The sequence below is a fragment of the Bombus vancouverensis genome, chromosome 1, assembly GCF_051014615.1.
Source record: "Bombus vancouverensis nearcticus chromosome 1, iyBomVanc1_principal, whole genome shotgun sequence".
Classification (NCBI taxonomy): domain Eukaryota; kingdom Metazoa; phylum Arthropoda; class Insecta; order Hymenoptera; family Apidae; genus Bombus; species Bombus vancouverensis.
The window spans coordinates 22043622-22062445 of NC_134911.1; the positions used below are offsets into that span (position 1 = coordinate 22043622).

The window sequence follows — 18824 nt, forward strand, 5'->3', positions numbered from 1 at the left end:
TCTACGAAGAAATATAAGAACAACAAAAAATAAGCATAAGAAACAAATATACATACAGAAGAAATTTATCTCTTGGGAACTTTTTTTTTTTTTGATTTATGGTTGAACGAAAGATAATAGTGTGACTAATTTGCAGGTGGACACTTTCGAATACAGACTGCTGCGGGAAACGGAGTTTCGAGAGTCGATTACTCGTCGTTTCGTGGGCGAATCCGACGTGCAGATTTCGACGGTGGTAGATCGTAGTCTGGGACCGGTTGCACCTCCGCAAATCACGCAGAAGCCCAGAAACTCGAAGCTTGTCGAGGGATCCGATGCCGTTTTCACTGCGAAGATCTCGGGCAATCCGAAACCAAGAGTAAGCTGATGACGTTTTTAATTCGTTCGTGTCTTTGAATTTTGTATTATTTAATATTTGGCATTTGGTATATTTCTCTAAAGACTTTAGTTTAGAAGTTAGTTTGGTTTAGTTTAGTTTGGTTCCTCTAAAGAATAGAATGAAAATACGTATGTATTTCGATAGATTTCGAATGAAATCGAAGAACAAAGAGAAAAACTAAACCATCGTAGGAAATAAGAGAATGGAAAGACACGAGTCAGCAGAGGATGTTTATGCGTTTATGGCAAACTGAAATCTGCAAAAATATACGGAATGCACGTAACATGCAAAAATGTACAGAACGTTTTATTATTATAATATATAAGAAACAAAGCAAGTCTTCATTCAGATTTTCACTCTTTAGCTTTCTAATAAAATAATAATCATAATTTAATTTTACGATATTATTATAATTTTAAATTTAAAGAATCGAACAATTAAGTTTAATTTCTTCGCTTATTCTCGTGATATGAATTTGCATAAACGTCCTCGATCTATTTAGAAAATTATAAAGAACGATGTTGCTTAAATGTATTTACCAAAACAATTTTCTATGCAATTCCACTTTGTATTTCAGTTAACTTGGTTCAAAAACGGTCAGAGGATCCGCGAATCACAACGCGTGGAAATGAGCCACTCGAATCAGCAAGCTACCTTGAGGATCAGAGTCGCCCTGCCGGAAGACAGTGGCCATTACACTTTGCTCTCGGAAAATCCTCAGGGTTGCACCGTCAGCTCTGCATATCTGGCGATTGAGTCCAGCGATCAAGTGGATCAGGCCTATCAAGCTCCAAGAGAAACGATCAAAACTCAGCAAGTTGAAACAACTGGCGAGTCCGACTCTGGAAAAGTACTGCCGCCGAATTTCGTTCGCACGTGCACCGATCGCGATGCCACCGAAGGAAAAATGACCAGGTACGTTTCGCGTATACTTTCGAATTGTTCAATTTTTAGGAAGATACTAATTATTTTTTGGAATTTTAAAAATCTTACAACAGTGGTAGGAAAATATGTGTCTTCGACATTCGTACTATGTATATTTCTATATATCTTCGATATTGATATTTGACGATGCAGAATTATTATCCTTTTCTATGGATCCTTTAGTCTGTTATTGTTATTACTTTCACAATTGACACTTACTATCTTTGTGTCATTTCGTACTTTTCATTTAGTGTTGCAAGAAAAATGTTATCCATCTGACAGAAATTTAAAATCCTAAAAAGGACACAGAAGAATATTTCTACCATTGGTTAATTAACAATTGGACCAATATTTTATTATTTGCTAATTAATTAAAAAAAATTGCTGACCAATATTTTATTATTAGTAGATAAAATATAGTACCAATTATAAAATATAGTATTCTATAAAATAGGGTAGTATTCGTTATACTGTTCTATGTTACTCTATCTTTACCTACTTTCCCCTTTTACATCGCCTTACCATTCTTCTCTACGTAGAGACAGTTCTCAAAATGAAGAAATTAAGAATCACATGGAAGAATAACACGTGACTTTCAGGTTTGACTGTCGCGTAACCGGCCGTCCGTATCCCGAGGTGACATGGTACATAAACGGTCAGCAAGTAGTCAACGATCTGACCCACAAGATCCTCGTGAACGAGTCTGGTAATAATTCATTGATGATCACGAACGTGAGCCGCGCGGACGCCGGCGTCGTGACCTGTGTCGCCAGGAACAAGGCTGGCGAAACCTCGTTCCAGTGTAACTTGAACGTGATCGAGAAAGAACAAGTTGTCGCGCCAAAATTCGTGGAACGATTCACAACAACGAATGTAAAAGAGGGAGAACCGGTTGTTTTCATGGCTCGTGCGGTTGGCACTCCTGTACCGCGTATCACCTGGCAGAAGGTGAGTTAATTAGCGTTTAAAACTTAACACACACTGGTTTTCCTGAAAGATGACATTCGAAGACTACAATTCTTCGTCGACGTCGGTTTTAAAAAATGGTTCGGTTACATTGAAATAACAATTTAAAAAAATCCTGACTTATTCTTAGAAACGAAACGAAAATTAAATTCGCCAGAATCTGAGCCTTTTTGCATCTGTGGGCGAGGTTTCTTGCGATATTGTTTATGCTATGCTTCGAATAACAGTGTCGAACGTCGAATGGACGTGAAAGAAAAATAAAAAATAAAAATGAGAGAATGAAAAGGAGCGATAAAAATAAATTTTCTTGATATCTGTTAACACAGGATGGAGTGCCAATAACACCTGGACCGGATGTGCGTATTTCAACGGATGGTAGCGGAGCATCAACTTTAGATATACCCTACGCAAAAATGTCAGATGCTGCTTGGTACCAGTGCACGGCGCAGAATGTAGCTGGCTCTACCGCCACCCGAGCACGGCTCTTCGTGGAAACACCGAAAGGAGTAGCCCCCGAACCAAGACGCCTGAACTTACCCCGACCGACGAAAGTCATCGAACCAGAGTAAGTTTCCATTCTATTTGTGCAAATATTAATTGCTATTTAAACATCGTATTCGTTTAATTTCTAACACATTATATTGTTAATAATATAATTATATGATATTGGATTTCGAAATCCAACATTAAAATTTGATCAAACGAGATATTAAAATGTTATAATTTTATTTTTATGCAAACGAAAGGAAAATAGATGGTAGGGTTTTAATGAAATTTATATCTCGTTTACAAAGACTGGAGGTAACGATAAAATCGATTACAGACCAGCGCCTGGCCCCGAAGTGATTTATTTGAGACACGTGGAACGCGCCAAGCCATATTTGCCTCCACCCGAGGAAGATAGAGTTTATCCACCACCACGTTTCATCATACCATTGAAGGACGTCCATCAGATCGAGGGTGGACGAATTCACTTCGAGGCCAGAATCGAACCGGTGGGCGATCCCACCATGAGGGTAGAGTGGTACGTCAATGGACGAGCTCTCGATGCGAGTAAGTAACTCTCTTGAAATATTAATGTAACATTGAGAAGATCGTTCAATATTTCAATGTTTGAATCGTTGAATCTTCGTATGATCGGAATTCCAAACTTTTAAATTTGTCAATCTCCAAAATTTTTAAAATTCCGAAACCTCGAATCTTCGAACTTGAAATCTTTCAGTTCATCAATTTTATCGAATCATATCTATCGATTTTAGGTTCCCGTGCGACTTCTATATTCCGATTTGGCTTCATCTCTCTCGACTTAATTAGCATCGTTCTTCAAGACAGCGGCGAATATTTATGCCGCGTCGTGAGTTCGACCGGAGTCGCCGAATCTCGAGCTACCCTCAGCGTGACACGTGAGTTTTCGTTATTTACTTAAATTTCCTATTTCGCTGTTCTCGCGATCCGGAAGCTTCCAATATTCTCTCGAGATCAGGAAATTATGATAACGTTAAATAAAAAAAAAAATCTCATTGTAGCACGCGCAACAATCGAACAGGCTAGCCAACACCCCGACAGCCTTCAATATATTCAACAGCTCGAGGATTACAGCAAGTATCAAAGGCAGGAGAGTGTGGAGGAGATCTCTTCACAGCGGCCGGCCTTCATCCGACCACTCCAGGATCTAGGAGAGCTACAGGAAGGTCGTAACGCTCATTTTGAAGCGCAACTGACACCTGTAAGCGATCCCACGATGAAAGTGGAGTGGTACAAGGATGGCAGGCCTATCACAGCTAGTAAGTACATTTCTAATGTATCCAAATTATCAACGATACTAGGATTCCTAGGTCATTCTTAATAATTAACAATTCATTATTTAATATAATATAATTAATTATTAGGAATGTTTACATAAATTCTATTTATCTGTCTTTTTGTTATTTCTCACTACGTTTTCTCTTTTTACAAGTTTTATCAACGATCAAGATTTTAACGAATAATAATTATACCTAGGCTCAAGAATCACAACCATCTTCAACTTCGGGTACGTCTCGCTCAATATATTGCACCTACGAGCTGAAGATGCCGGTTCTTATACTGTCAGAGCTGTGAACCGCTTGGGAGAGGCCGTCAGCTCCGCGTCTCTTCGTGTCTTTGGTAAATGTCGTGAAATAACATCGTCTCTATATATTGAATAATAGTATTTGAAAGAATATTTGATTACATCGTACGTGTTATTGGATCATTTTAGCACGCACAAGCGTTACTACTGATCTGGGAATCCCCGAGCAACAAAGGTATATCGAGGCTGCCGAGGAATTGGAAGCCTATCAACAGGCTATGCACCAGAAATACGTACAGCAACAGCCTGAACCGACTAGCCCACCGGAATTCAAATCTCCTATCAAGGATCAAAACAACATACGAGAAGGCGGATTTGCTCATTTCGAAGCACGTCTAGAACCAGTCGGCGATTCTGATTTGAGAGTCGAATGGCTCAAGGACGGACGCCCTGTAGAAGCAAGTAAGTAGAATCTTTTTCTATATTCTGCTGTAAACTATACTGCATGTTGTAGTTTAATAAATCCTCTACACTTGTATACATAATATTTGGAATTATAGAATTTTTAGATCATAGAATCATGGAAAAGCATCGTAGCAATCCTAAGACTATTACAATCAGAATCTAAGATTGTGAGATTGTAAAATTAAACATCTTACGATCGTTCGATGCTAAAAATTGAAGATTCTGAAATTGGTAGAGGAATTAAATTTTAGGACAATTAAAATAGGATAAAATATCGTAGTTCTGAAATGTTAAGATGTAAGATTCGTGGCGTTTCAACGAGAAAAAATAATTACAAAGTTAGGAATTAGAAAATCGTGGAATTCTATGATCCCAAAATTTTCAATCGCGAAATCCCAAAAGTTTGGAATTCTAGAATTTTAGAACAGAAATTCAACTAATATTACGATATCGCAAGATGTCAGAATTCTATAATTCCAAAATTCTAACACCCCGAAATCCCTGGAAATATATTGTCAGAATTTTCATGCAAAATTATAATAGGATTTTCAAATTACGAAACTCTCCAATGCCAAGTGTCAAGAAATCATGCCAACATTTCGATAATTTCAATCACACGAACGCAAATTTTTCCCTCAGGTTCACGGATCACGACATTCTTCAACTTCGGTTACGTGGCATTGACCATCAAATACGTAACGATTCACGATGTTGGTATATACACTTGCCGCGCATACAACCGCGTCGGTGAAGCACATACAACCGCTCAACTGAGCGTCATCAGCAAGAATGATGTCATCTATGACAGTCAACATCCGACCGGACTTCAGAAGATTCAAACTTTGGAAGATTCCAGCAGATATTCGCGACAAGTTCAAGAAGAAACACAAGTAACTCAAGCACCACGATTTTTGGGCAACCTGAAGGGTACTAACAAGATCGTTGAAGGTCAACGTGCACATTTCGAGGCTCGTGTGGAACCTCAGAGCGATTTAACTATGACGATCGAATGGTACCACAATGGAAAATCTATCACTGCTGCAAATAGAATTCAAACATATCACGACTTTGGATACGTGGCTATAGATATTCTTCAGGTTAGACCTGAGGACGCTGGTACTTACACTGTGGTCGCTAGAAATGCTCTTGGAGAAGCTAAACTGTCCGCTACGATGATCGTGGAGAGTAAGTTTTTGAAATTTCGTTATACATAGGTGTATCGTGAGAAACAGTAAGCAGGTCGATGTAGATAAATGTTAAAAATCGTCGTTCTACAGCGTGTTTATAAATATTCATACATTTACGATAAAATGGACGCATACTCGTTCTAGTTGCGTCTTAATGAGATTTTTCAATTCTTTGATGAAATAGTATCTTCGGTTTAGTTAGTTTGAAGTCTTCTTTCCATTTATATTATATAATTATCCATTATTTTATTTTATTTTATTAAATAAGCTATCTCTAAACAATTTATTCTTATAGACTATTTTGTTCTTTTTTTCGCGTGTCTAGGCGATCCAATACATTTCACGAAATAGATCGAAGATAATAAAATAGTTTTATCGCAGTGTCGAATTTGCAACAACTTTTATCTTGAATTTCGGAAAACAATTGAATCAGATAATTACTTTATAGTACTTGAAAAAAAGAGTCAAATTTTATATCAAATTTCCAACATTAAATTTTATAATATTAGTCGTAGATTTATACGATAGTGTCGTAGAATATTAGATATGGCATATATAGCAGAAGTGTAGAATATTAAATATAATATATAGCAGAACTATATAGTGTCAAATATATATTCTACCAAACGCCATAATATAATCTTATTTGTTTTTAATAATAGCACGCTCAAGCGTCGATACCAGCAGTATGCATCGCACTTCCTACGAGAAGACTCAGCGTCTCGAAGAATCGAAATTCGTCGAGCCCCAATATCACATCGAGGAAATTTCAAAATCAAAGCCAATATTCGTGCAGCCATTGAGCGATCCTAAACCAGTGAGCGAGGGCAAGAACATTCATTTGGAATGTCGTTTGGAACCCATGGGCGATCCAACGATGAGAGTCGAATGGTTCCAAAATGGTCGTCCAGTTACCGTTGGCTCCAGATTTAGAACTTACTATGACTTTGGTTTCGTCGCTTTGGATATCGTGCATTCGACTATCCTCGACTCTGGCGAATATACTGTCAGAGCCACCAATCATCTTGGCACTGCTCATACCTCAGCCTGCGTCAGAGTAATCGGAAAGTCCGATGTTGTTACCGAAACTCAGCACGAGCAATCGCTCGAACAGATTCAAATGCTGGAAGATTCATCGAGGTTTGTAATATTTAATGGAATTTATAGTAGAACTGTAAAATGAGGTATGAAATTTTTGCTTTTACGAGAGCTAAAAATATGTAGATATTTTTGGCGAATTTAACGTTCTCTTTTAATGGAACGAAGATACGTCTGTATATATACGAGTGTTTATTTATTTTCGTCCTAACAGTTTAAATATAATTTAGTCCATCTGTATTGGTATATTTCAATTTGTATTATGTGTAGATAGCGTTAAGAATATCATAAGACCAAAATCTATGCGAAGATTTCTAGAAAGCGATTTGGTCGAGAATCAATTGGAAATTCAAACTTCTTCCTTTTTCTAGACTCGAATATTTTTACGAGACGTTAAACGGAGTTTTTAGGTTTAGTATAAATTTAGTAATTTCATTTGGTTTCAATGCTTACACGCTATATAACAAAAGAATATCAAATAGTCTTCTTTCGTCGAACAATCAAATTGGGTCTTCGATTTGAATTAAAAAAAATGTATATTATACGAGTGGCTCAGAAAACACACTACTCAACTCTATAAATTGAAAGCTAATTTACGATTACTTCTAAAGACTTCCTTCGACATACGTAAACCTATGGAAATTACTTGCACATTTCTTAAGGTGTTGAACAGTAATTACGTTTGTGGACGATCAAATTTCGAAATTCACAAAAGTAGAATTACCGAGTATCAAGTACCAAGTATAATACGATGTAAAACCTTTATTATTGTCATAATAATCATATAAATTTACGTTTCAACGCACAGATATCGCAAGACCCAGCAAGAAGAAGTGACAGTGATGCAGCCACCGCAATTCACTCGTCCTTTGCACAACATCGAAACGGTGGAGCTGACCAACGTTCACCTCGAGTGTCGTCTTCAGCCAGTTGGCGACTCCAGCATGAAAGTGGAATGGTTCGTCAATGGCAGACCAGTGAAGACTGGCCACAGATTCAGACCATCTTACGAATTCGATTACGTCGCCCTTGACATCTTGGGTGTTTATCCTGAAGATTCAGGCGTGTACACCTGCCAAGCTAGAAATCAACTGGGAGAAGCCGTCACTTCCTGTTCAGTGAGAGTACACGCTAAGAAAGATTTACTCCTGGAGTCTCAACATCCTGAAGGCTTGGAAAGAATACAATACTTGGAAGATGCTTCCAGATACAAGAGACAGGAACTGGTTGACGAAGTGGTCAATGTTAAACCGAGATTCATCACGGCTCCGAAAAATCAAGAGAATCTTCGTGAAGGACAACACGCTCATTTCGAGTGCAAACTGGAACCTGTAACGGACTCGAACTTGAAAGTCGAATGGTTCAAGAACGGTCGTCCGGTTACAATAGGTAAATGAAGTTTCTTAATAATATTTTAAGCAATGAAATTTTCAGATTTTCGATTTATAGATCAACTTCATAGAAGTAACAATTATCAATGATCTAAACGCTTGATGATCCGTAAGAATTTAGAGGTAGAAACTAGCCAATGCATCTACCAAATTACAGATACAAATACAGATACAGATCTACAAATTACAATAGATCCAAACTAGATGTAATTCTAGATCCAATTAGATTTTCACATTATAATTAGATGCGTTAATTAAATAGGTGTTAGATGTTAGATTTTTAGAACTCGGGGTTTAACCTTCTTCCGTCTTCTCGAAATTTCGTTTTCTTATTCCTTGAGAGAAACATATTAGGTTGTCCGAAAAGTTTCTTTCGTTTCATAAGGTGATAATAGATGAACAACGATTTCTGTTCTATATTATTTTATTGAATTAGGTATGATCCATTTTATTATTATTATGTTCGTGTATAATTCTATAAATTAGTATAAAACAAAAAACATTGTGGGTATATCAATTCCTTATAGAACCAAAGAAACTTTTTGAACAACCTAATGTAATACCATGATACCTGTATTTTACAAAGCTTTCTTGCTTGTTTTCTCTTAATTGATTTTTCCATTCGCCACTGCAACAAAAATATCGCAGTCTAATATTTCAGATCTAACTACTTCAAGCTTCGCTTGATTCTATTTTGTCAAAAAAGTACAATTGCAACGCAGAGTTTCTGAACTCTCCAATACTGCGATAAAAAGGATGTTTTTTTTCTTATATTCTTATTTTTTCTAACTCAAGATATAATTTCTTAATTCTAGGACACCGATTCCGTCCAATCCACGATTTTGGCTACGTTGCTCTGGATGTAATCGACTTAATCGCCGAGGACTCGGGTACCTACACGTGTCGAGCTGTCAATCTGGTTGGCAGCGACGAAGTGTCCTGCACTCTAACTTGTCGATCAACCGCACAAGTTCTGACAGACACTCAGAACGAGATTGGCCTGGAACAAATTCATTACCTCGAGGATAGATCGAGATACCAACGCCGAGAAGATATCGAGGAAACAACCACTCAAGCTCCAATTTTCACCACCTCCTTGAACAACGTTGAGATCAAAGAAGGTCAAAGAGCACACTTCGAGTGCAGGTTGATCCCTGTGTCTGATGTAACGATGAAAGTCGAATGGTTCCATAATAATAAGCCTGTGAAAGCTGGCTCAAGATTCGTCGAGACTAATAGCTTTGGTTTCGTGGCCTTGGATATCATGTACGCCTATCCTGAAGACTCTGGTACTTACACCTGCCGAGCGAAGAATATCATAGGAGAGGCAATTACATCTGCAACTGCAGTTGTGCACTGTAAGTCCCAACCCTCTTTCTTCGTTAGCTTTTGATTTTGAGGTGCTTCGTTGAAATTAATAAAATAGATATGAATTCTTTATGATTTTATAATTTTATCATAAAAAAAATAAAATAGTTTAAACGTATTTTAATAATACTATGATGTAAAATTTATAGTATTTTCTTTATAATTCTTTATGATTTTATAATTTTATTATTAAAAAATTAAAAAATTTTAATGTGTTTTAATAATATTCCGATGTAAAGTTTATAGTATTAAATTAGAAAATTTAATGTTTAATTTATATTAATAAATAAACTACTAATAAACTTTAGTAGTATGTAAAATTTAGATTAGGAAATTCACGTAATTTATCTTATGGTATTTGTGTGATGATGATTTAAATATGGAACGTAAATTAGAAATCACGGAATTTAGAGAAATTTATGAGTCAAGTGCGTGAAAAATTTTGCAGTATATAGATAGATTTTTTTTTTTAAATTCTATCGGTAGTAAGTTTAAGAAATAAATTTTCAAAAGAAGATCTAATTATTAAAATTAAAGTAACTACAATGGATTTGAACTTCCCGGGAAACGATTTTGTGAAGAACAGAAAGACAGATAAATATATAAAATAGTCACGAAGCACATGAACACATAGCTAGTCACGTAGAGATTTCATATAACTCAAGAATATTTATCCGCGATAATGCTTGAGTAAATTTGTTGGAAATATGCTTAAATTAAACAGATAAGTCATATATATGTTAATAATTCTCAAGAAGTTAATGGAATAAAAGATTTGATAACGTGTTGTTTTTACTCGAACTTTTTGCCTGACGTTCGTAATTGAGGTATTCATTTTTTTCTTTTACCGCACAGCGAAAAAGTCAATTTACACGGAAAGCCAAAATGAAGAGACACTTCAACGTCTTCATTACTTGGAGGATACCTCGAGATACCAACGTAAAACTACGACCGAGGAAATCGTTACTCAAGCACCAGTTTTCACGATGCCGATCAAGGATCTGAAAGTCGCTGAAAATCAAGCGGCTCATTTCGAAGCTCGGGTGATACCTGTGGGCGATTCAAAGCTCAAAGTCGAATGGTTGAGAAATGGAGTTCCCATAGCAGCTTGTAAGTTACGTTCAAGATTCATTTTTCCACGCGTACTGTAATTTTGGCAAATAATTCAATTTTCTAATCCGACAACAAACGCAATAAACTGCAGCGAATTAAATTCACAATTCTTCTCCGTGTTATCTCAAAATAAATTTTGGAATATTAATCCCGAAATAAATTTTCCCTGTATATTCCAATTTCGAACGATCTTTTAAAGTTTTTAATTTACCAATAAGTTACATTGCAATTAGATTCAATTGATAATTATAATACTTATTTTTCTATACCTTAAAAATTTCGTTAAAAATTCCTAATTTCTGCTTTGCTTTATTTTATCGAGATTTGAATTACATCCGAATTTCACTCAAACGATACATCTATCGTAAATGAAATAAATTACTATATTTTCAATAGCGAATCGCGTGACAACGATGCACGATTTCGGATACGTCGCTCTAAACATGAAATACGTGAACCCTGAAGACTCAGGTACCTACACTTGCCGTGCAGTAAATGATCTTGGAGAGGCTGTAACATCAGCGACACTTTTCGTCCAGTGTGAGTATAGATTGTGCGCAGAACAGAAAATCATTTTGAAAATGAGGCTTCGATTTCGGTATCGCTTCTCATAAGCTATAATCTAGCTTTCAAGACGTGTAGAAGCAGCTGCTTACACGTAGATATTTTTGTATTTTTGTGTGTAGCGATTTTTCCTACCTTTTCTTTTTTTTTTTTTTTTTTTTGGTGAAGTGTTGGTAGAACTTTTTTGGACGCTTCCACGAATATACTTTTTTGTACTACGAAATTCGCGAAGAAATGCAGAAGAAGATCTTTTATTCTTGGCCGCAGCTGAGTTTTCTTAACAATTATTTCACATACATCATCGTTGATCACACATTAAGATTATAATTTTTATAGACATTTCGTATCGATCACGTACAAATCATTTTTTAATATACCTTGCTTTTTTACTGACCCCTGTCTTATGTCTTCATATTTTATACCAAATTTTTAATATCTTTCGAAATATTTTATTAAGATGAAACGATGACTGACTGAACAATAATTACTTAGAATTGATCCTTTTGCTATGAAAAATTCACTTTAACTATACTTTACTATAATAAATAAATAAACGGTAGTTCTTAACAACAATCTCTTCAATACATTTCAAGTTTCATTCAACATATTACGTTTCTATGCAATTTTCTAAAATACCTAAATAGAAATCAGTATATTCTCATATACCTGGACTTTAATTCCCCTGGCACAAATTTATACCATATTAATGATCGATAATTCTGTTAAACGTCAATTATGTACACCAACGATCGAACAAACAATTCCATCAAAGACGTTGTCACTCGCAAACAAAGTCAAACACATTGGAGCCTCAGTAGCAAAGGGATTAATCCTCCCATCGAAATCAAACATCAACCTACATTACACCAAAGACGGTCCAGCATCCGATGTAACATCCAGCGAAAATGTAATTTTCGTGAAAAGATCGTCCTAAAAAATGAAAAAAAAAAAGAAACACTAAAAGCACCCATACCTCATTTTCACCTCGATCGAACATATCACCGCTATTCACGACACGTGTACAACGACACACTGACAAACCTATTCCCGAACACAGCCAAGGCGGCCCTGCAATTCGAGTCGCAGCACGAGAGCGCGTTGTCGAAGATCCAGGCGCTGGAGGACACCAGCAGGTATCAACGACGCGAAGAAGAAGAGATCGTGGTAAAGGAGAAACCATCGTTCACTGTCCAACTAAACGGACCTACCAGCTTGGTCGAGGGACAAAGCGCACACTATGAGTGCCGTATCGAGCCCTACCCCGATCCAACTATGAAGGTGGAATGGTTCCACAATGGGAAACCATTATCCACCGGTCACAGGTACAGAACGACTTGTGACTTTGGATTCGCTGCGTTGGACGTGCTCACGGTATATGCTGAAGATTCTGGCACCTATACCTGCCAGGCCACCAATAGACTGGGATCGGCGAAGAGCTCGATTAATCTTGACGTGAAATGTAAGTAGTCGAGGGTGAAACAGAGACGAGGATCTCCCTCGAGGATTTTCCATGCTGTGTAAGTCGAGGGTGGCGGGGTAGAAGTATCGTGATCCTTTTGTAAATTAATTTACGGTTACTGCAAGTTAATATCGACATGGTAATATACGATAATGTGCATTAATGTTATCGTATAAAAATTATTCGATATCGATTAAGGGTTGTCGCTTTAGCGGAGAAGGAGGATTTATACGATTCTCATCCTTCGCGAGGAACATTGAAGAAATCTTTTTTTATTTGCTTCTGCTTCGAGGATGCATGGAACGGGCGTTAAATCGTTGAAAAATAAAAAAGAAAAATAATAATGTTAACGCGAACATAGATAATAATAATGTTGAAACTGTATCGAAGGTGTAAAGAACGAACTAAAATTATATCGTATTATCATATTCTGTATACAGAAAGTTTTAAAGATACTTGTTCTCTGACTAGAAGTATCTTTAACAGCTTTCTCGAACCTTGAAAAATATTCCTCACTTTCAAAGTGATTTATAAAACGAACAACTACTAAGTCACAATGGAAAGAACGATACTTCTACGAACGTCCACGTTAAAATCACGCACGGGGACAGCAGGTGGATGTAACCAAGCACTTTGTGTAACCTAGAGACCCTGTTTTTCCAACGCTTCTAGTTCTCCGTCGCTTAAATACGTAGTTCCGCTTTTGTAAATTGTACACACAGTGAATTACCACCCTTTTCTCGATGTTTCATCCTTGTTTTCTACCTTTTGTTTTATATTTATTCTTTACTCGTTTACACCTCTTGTACGTTTCTATGTCCACGAAATATGAAAAAAGAACGATCTCTACGATTATTCTCGACCCTCCTGTCCTCCAAGCGAAATTACTATAACGAAAAGGAATGGATAATTGCATAAATGCCACGTTGCAGCTCGCTCCTCGATTATTCGCGAAACTCAACACGAAAGTGCCCTGAAGAAAATACAGTACCTAGAAGACGACTCGCGTTATAAACGCGTAGACGAAGAGGACTTGATCATCGCCGAGAAACCGAAATTCGGTCGTCCATTGAAGAACATCGAACATCTGCCTGAAGGCAAAAGCGCCCATCTCGAGGCGACTCTAACGCCTGTCAACGATCCCACTATGGTGGTTGAATGGTACAGAGATGGCAGACCGATTCCTCAAGGACATAAATTCAAGACTACCTACGACTTTGGTTACGTGGCTCTCGATATTCTTTACGCCTATCCGGAAGACTCTGGAACTTACATGTGCAAGGCGAGGAACGCTGTTGGCGAGGCTGTTACCACTTGCGTCATCAGCGTCGACTGTAAGTGTTTAACGAAATTTGGAACAAGCCTTTTACGGATTAAACGATTTAGGATATCGAGGGATAGTGTTTTCTAAATTAACAAATTTAAGATATCGGGCGCCAATACCTTGTGGATTAAGAAGTTTAGAATATTTGGGAATAGAATTTTATACGTTAAGAAATTTAAGAAATCGCAACAACGTTTTGCTGGAGATGTGGAGAATTTTGGAAACTAATGGGTGGCGTTTGTAATTGAAAAATTTATATATCGCGATGTGGTGGATTTAGAAAGCTAGCAGACAGTATTTGAAATTTCGAAGATTGAGAAATATTTTACACTTTAAACAACTTATGTGACAGTAGCCTTAGGATTTCTTTAGATTTTAGATTAATTTTCCATCGAGATAATAATATTATCTAGAGGATTTCTCTATAGCTTTTTGTTACTATAAATGCAAATCTTAGGAATTACTAGACATTTGACTGTCTCGAATACGGAACAGATGTTATAACCTTTCGACTTATATCAAAATTTACAAGTTGCTCGTTATTTGCGTAAGAATTCACTTGAAAAGAACGACAGATAAACAACTGTCCATTCTTTCAAACAGCGAAACAAGGCCTGTATTTGGACACGTTAGACGCTCAGCGTTTGCAGAAGATTCGCGAGCTAGAGACTGTAGAAGTGAAGCAAGAGATTGAAAAAGAGGTTGTACACCAGAAGCCTGTTTTCCTAACGCCATTGAACAACCTGGATCTAAAGGAGGGCGAACACGCTCACTTGGAATGCCGCGTCGAACCCATCAACGACCCAAATCTAAAGATAGAATGGTAACGAAATCGATCAATTAGAATTTATTGAATTTCATTAACGTACAATGCAACTCTAACTAAATTTAAACTGCTGAATTTTATGCATTTCTGGTGGAATTGTAGAGGATTGGTTAATAGGTAACGAGAACTTGCTGTTGCAACCTGTCAAATATATGTGAAATAAATTAAATAAATAATAAATAAATATAGACAATGTCCTAAGTCGCTCGTACAAACGTATCCGCAAAAACAGTGTATAATCGCTCGCAGATAACTCGTAGATATTAATCGATACCTCGTCTAACTCGTATTATAATTCGTATAATAACTCGTATAGTAATTGATTCGCTTCAGGCAAAATAACAACATGATTTGAACTGTCCTCTACTCATGTGCCACTACACATTTCTGAAGCATTTAAACAAGCAAAAATGTACAAAATCCACATGATATAAAAAATATTCTCCAAGCGAAGTGCTTGTTTAAATAACATTCAATGAAAGAAATAAATCATTACGTAGATTGCATTTCATTTGATGGTATCAACCCCTTGACCTACGATTTACGTTCGAGAATTTTGGGCCGAAAACGTAAACAAGCTATTATGTATTGTATTACATATTATGTTTGGCCCGATCATCGTACTACAGACTATGCCCGTAATATTTACATTTGTCCGTAGTTGTAGGTTAAGGGGTTAATAAAAATATAGAATTGCATAAAAATCCGTAGTCTACCGATGTTAAATGTTTAAGTCTAATTATTACGATGTTGGCGTTTAATTTGGACGAATTGAACGTTGTAATGCAGGTTCGTAAATGGAGTTGCTGTAAGAACAGGACATCGCTTCCGCAAAACACACGACTTTGGTTATGTGGCTCTTGATATTCTTTATACATATGCCGAAGATTCTGGTACCTACATGTGCAAGGCTACCAATTTAGCTGGCGAGGCTGTCAACACTTGCACCATCAAAGTTGGCTGTAAGTAGTTCGATTTAAAATTCAAGCTTTCGTAACGAGTACAATAAGAAGGAAGAAATTAAAAATGATAGATTTCAAATATAACGCGATTTAATTGAGTATTTCTTACTTTTTTATTTAATTTCTTTGTTTTTATTTAACATCAGTTTCTAACTAGAAATTACTCGAATTCTTAGCAAAAGACAAACGTTACCACCTTCCCCGTTTTCCCCCATGGAAACCTCTAAAAAAAATCGACAAGTTGGAACACTATCAGAGAAAAAGAGTTTCGTCTCCGCCTTCGGATTTTCCAAGAGGAAATTTATCGACTGTAAAACCTAGATTTAGTTCGTTTTCTTTCACGAACTCTAGACGAGGCAAACAATTTGTGGATTCTAGTAAAATGCACAAAAACTGTTTATGTGAAAGGAACCGTTATAAGAGTACTATTCGTAATGATAAAAATCAAGGTTATTTAGGATCGAGAAGAAAATCGGAGATGGATTTTAGAGACGATAGATATCGTAGGAGAAAAGATGAATTTTGTAATATTTGTACGAGACCGAAAGTTCGTAATTGTAGTCGACGTGTCACTTTTGAAGGAATAGAAAATAAATCTTGAGCCGATAATAGAAAAAAGAATAATCGATGGATAAACCGGAATAGTAATTTATATTTTCGTACATATTTATTGGTATCTTCGAGAAAAATATTTTTAACATGAAATTTGTTCCATAGCTCGTCGCAGTATTCTCCTAGACACTCAACATCCAGATGGCCTCGAAAAGATTCGTGAACTCGAGGCTCAAGGACGTCCAGCCCGCTTAGAAGTCGAAGAACCACCAGTGACACCACCAAGATTCATCACTGAACTCAGGGTAAAGAATTCATAGCAATTTATATAATTTGAAATTCTAGATATTTTCTTAATATTCTCTATAGCATAAAATTGCAAATTTTATTATTTGTTATTAAAAACAGAAAATGTAATATTATAATATGTATACGTAATATAAAATTTTCAATGTTTTTCAGTAATTAATGTAAATTTGCAGAATCTCTAAATTTTGCAATATCATTATCTGTTATAAAATTAGAAACGTTTAATATTTTATATATTATAAAATCGTTAATTTTTGGAATATTTTCCATCAAATATTTGAAACATTTTTCATAGAATCCAAAACATTTGCATTATTATTATAAAAACACGAATACTATTATAAAAGCACAACCTTTTAACGTTATGTATATCATAAAATTTCAAAGGTTCTTTTATATACTCGAAATGTTTATTTATTAAATTGTAAAATTTCATTTAGGGTACCACCGAAGTATACGAAGGACAAACAGCCCATTTCGAGTGCCAAGTTGAGCCTCTCCACGACGCCAACTTGAGGATCGAATTCTTCCACAATGGCAAGCCGCTTCCATCTGCCTCCAGGTTCCACGTGACCTTTGACTTTGGATATGTGGCTCTTGATATCGGCCATGCTGTTCCCGAAGACGCAGGAGAATATTCCGTTCGAGCTATCAATGCTCTTGGCCAATGCGTATCCTCGATCGAGCTGAGGGTTATTCCAAGGGACAACATTATTCTGGACTCGCAACGTCCTGAAGGAATGGACAAGATTCGTGAATTGGAAGCTCAACAACCTTGGAAGAGACCAGACGTACCAGAACCACAAACTAGGCAAAGACCAGTCTTTACCCAACCGTTGCAAAATATCGACGCTATTCCCGAAGGGCACACTGCTCACTTCGAGTGCAGATTGATTCCTGTAGGAGATCCAACGTTGAAGGTTGAATGGTTCAGGAATGAAATCCCACTCGAGACAAGTAAGTACAATCGTATGCATTTGTTTACTTATATTTAATAACTCGAAAATTTAGAAATTTGGAGATTCGAAAGTTTGAGAATCCGAAAATTTAGAAATTTGAAAATTTCAATGCGCGAAAGTTTAGGAAATTGAAGCTGAAGCATACAGAAATTGGAGTATTGGAAAATTTAGAAATCTAGGAATTTAGGTATTGGAAAATTTGGCAATTTGAAAATCCCAGAATTAGAAAGTTTAGAAAAGTAGTAATTTGAGAGTTTAAGAGGTCAAGATTTAAGAATTCGAAGGATCCAAATTTCAGAAACTGAACTTTCAGAAGTTCGAAGGTTTCGGAGTTGAAAAATTTGGGAATTCGAGTAATAAAGCGTGTTATCTCTGAATTATCCAGGTTCAAGAATCACCAAAGTCCATGATTTCGGCTATGTCTCGTTGGACATCTCCCACGTGAGAGAAGAGGACGAAGGCGTGTACATGTGCCGTGCGTCCAACCCACTCGGTGAAGCAGTTACCACTGCTTCGATGAAGATCAAGAGTTAGTATCAATACTTGATCTCTGCCAATATATGTTTTCTTCAAAGCTGACACTTACGTTAATTATCGTCTGCTATTTCTCATATTTAGGTAAAGCAAGCATTCAATTAGACACCCAACACCCTGAAGCGCAACGTAAGATCGCCCAACTTGAAGCTGATAAAGGACCAAGTCGTCCTGAAGAACCGGAGAAGGTATTCGATAAACCTATCTTCACACAATTGTTGACTGGACCAACGGAACTTTGGGAAGGCCAGATGGCTAGATACGAATGCAGAGTCGTTCCAGTTGGCGATGCCAGTTTGAGATTCGAGTGGTACATCAATGGAGTCGAACTAAAAATGGGTAGGTCTCTTATGCAAACTGATAAAATATAATCAAATATTTTAACGAATTTCAT

General features: G+C 36.6%; 1 protein-coding gene across 12 annotated transcripts in view; it reads left to right on the forward strand.

The window, feature by feature from the left end:
- Nucleotides 1-18824, forward strand: part of sls (sallimus) — a 246553-nt gene that overhangs the window by 133450 nt on the left and 94279 nt on the right. For all 12 annotated transcript variants that reach the window (XM_076619154.1, XM_076619009.1, XM_076618956.1 and 9 more), the window contains 23 exons: nucleotides 137-358; nucleotides 957-1294; nucleotides 1903-2251; nucleotides 2596-2834; nucleotides 3093-3322; nucleotides 3529-3672; nucleotides 3796-4053; nucleotides 4271-4414; nucleotides 4509-4781; nucleotides 5424-5969; nucleotides 6634-7111; nucleotides 7878-8458; nucleotides 9276-9818; nucleotides 10684-10938; nucleotides 11338-11481; nucleotides 12563-12964; nucleotides 13897-14298; nucleotides 14892-15111; nucleotides 15904-16076; nucleotides 16794-16933; nucleotides 17378-17894; nucleotides 18282-18425; nucleotides 18515-18769. In XM_076619154.1, coding sequence (XP_076475269.1) covers nucleotides 137-358; nucleotides 957-1294; nucleotides 1903-2251; nucleotides 2596-2834; nucleotides 3093-3322; nucleotides 3529-3672; nucleotides 3796-4053; nucleotides 4271-4414; nucleotides 4509-4781; nucleotides 5424-5969; nucleotides 6634-7111; nucleotides 7878-8458; nucleotides 9276-9818; nucleotides 10684-10938; nucleotides 11338-11481; nucleotides 12563-12964; nucleotides 13897-14298; nucleotides 14892-15111; nucleotides 15904-16076; nucleotides 16794-16933; nucleotides 17378-17894; nucleotides 18282-18425; nucleotides 18515-18769 — 6997 coding nt within the window. The remainder of the gene's footprint in view (nucleotides 1-136; nucleotides 359-956; nucleotides 1295-1902; nucleotides 2252-2595; nucleotides 2835-3092; nucleotides 3323-3528; nucleotides 3673-3795; nucleotides 4054-4270; nucleotides 4415-4508; nucleotides 4782-5423; nucleotides 5970-6633; nucleotides 7112-7877; nucleotides 8459-9275; nucleotides 9819-10683; nucleotides 10939-11337; nucleotides 11482-12562; nucleotides 12965-13896; nucleotides 14299-14891; nucleotides 15112-15903; nucleotides 16077-16793; nucleotides 16934-17377; nucleotides 17895-18281; nucleotides 18426-18514; nucleotides 18770-18824) is intronic.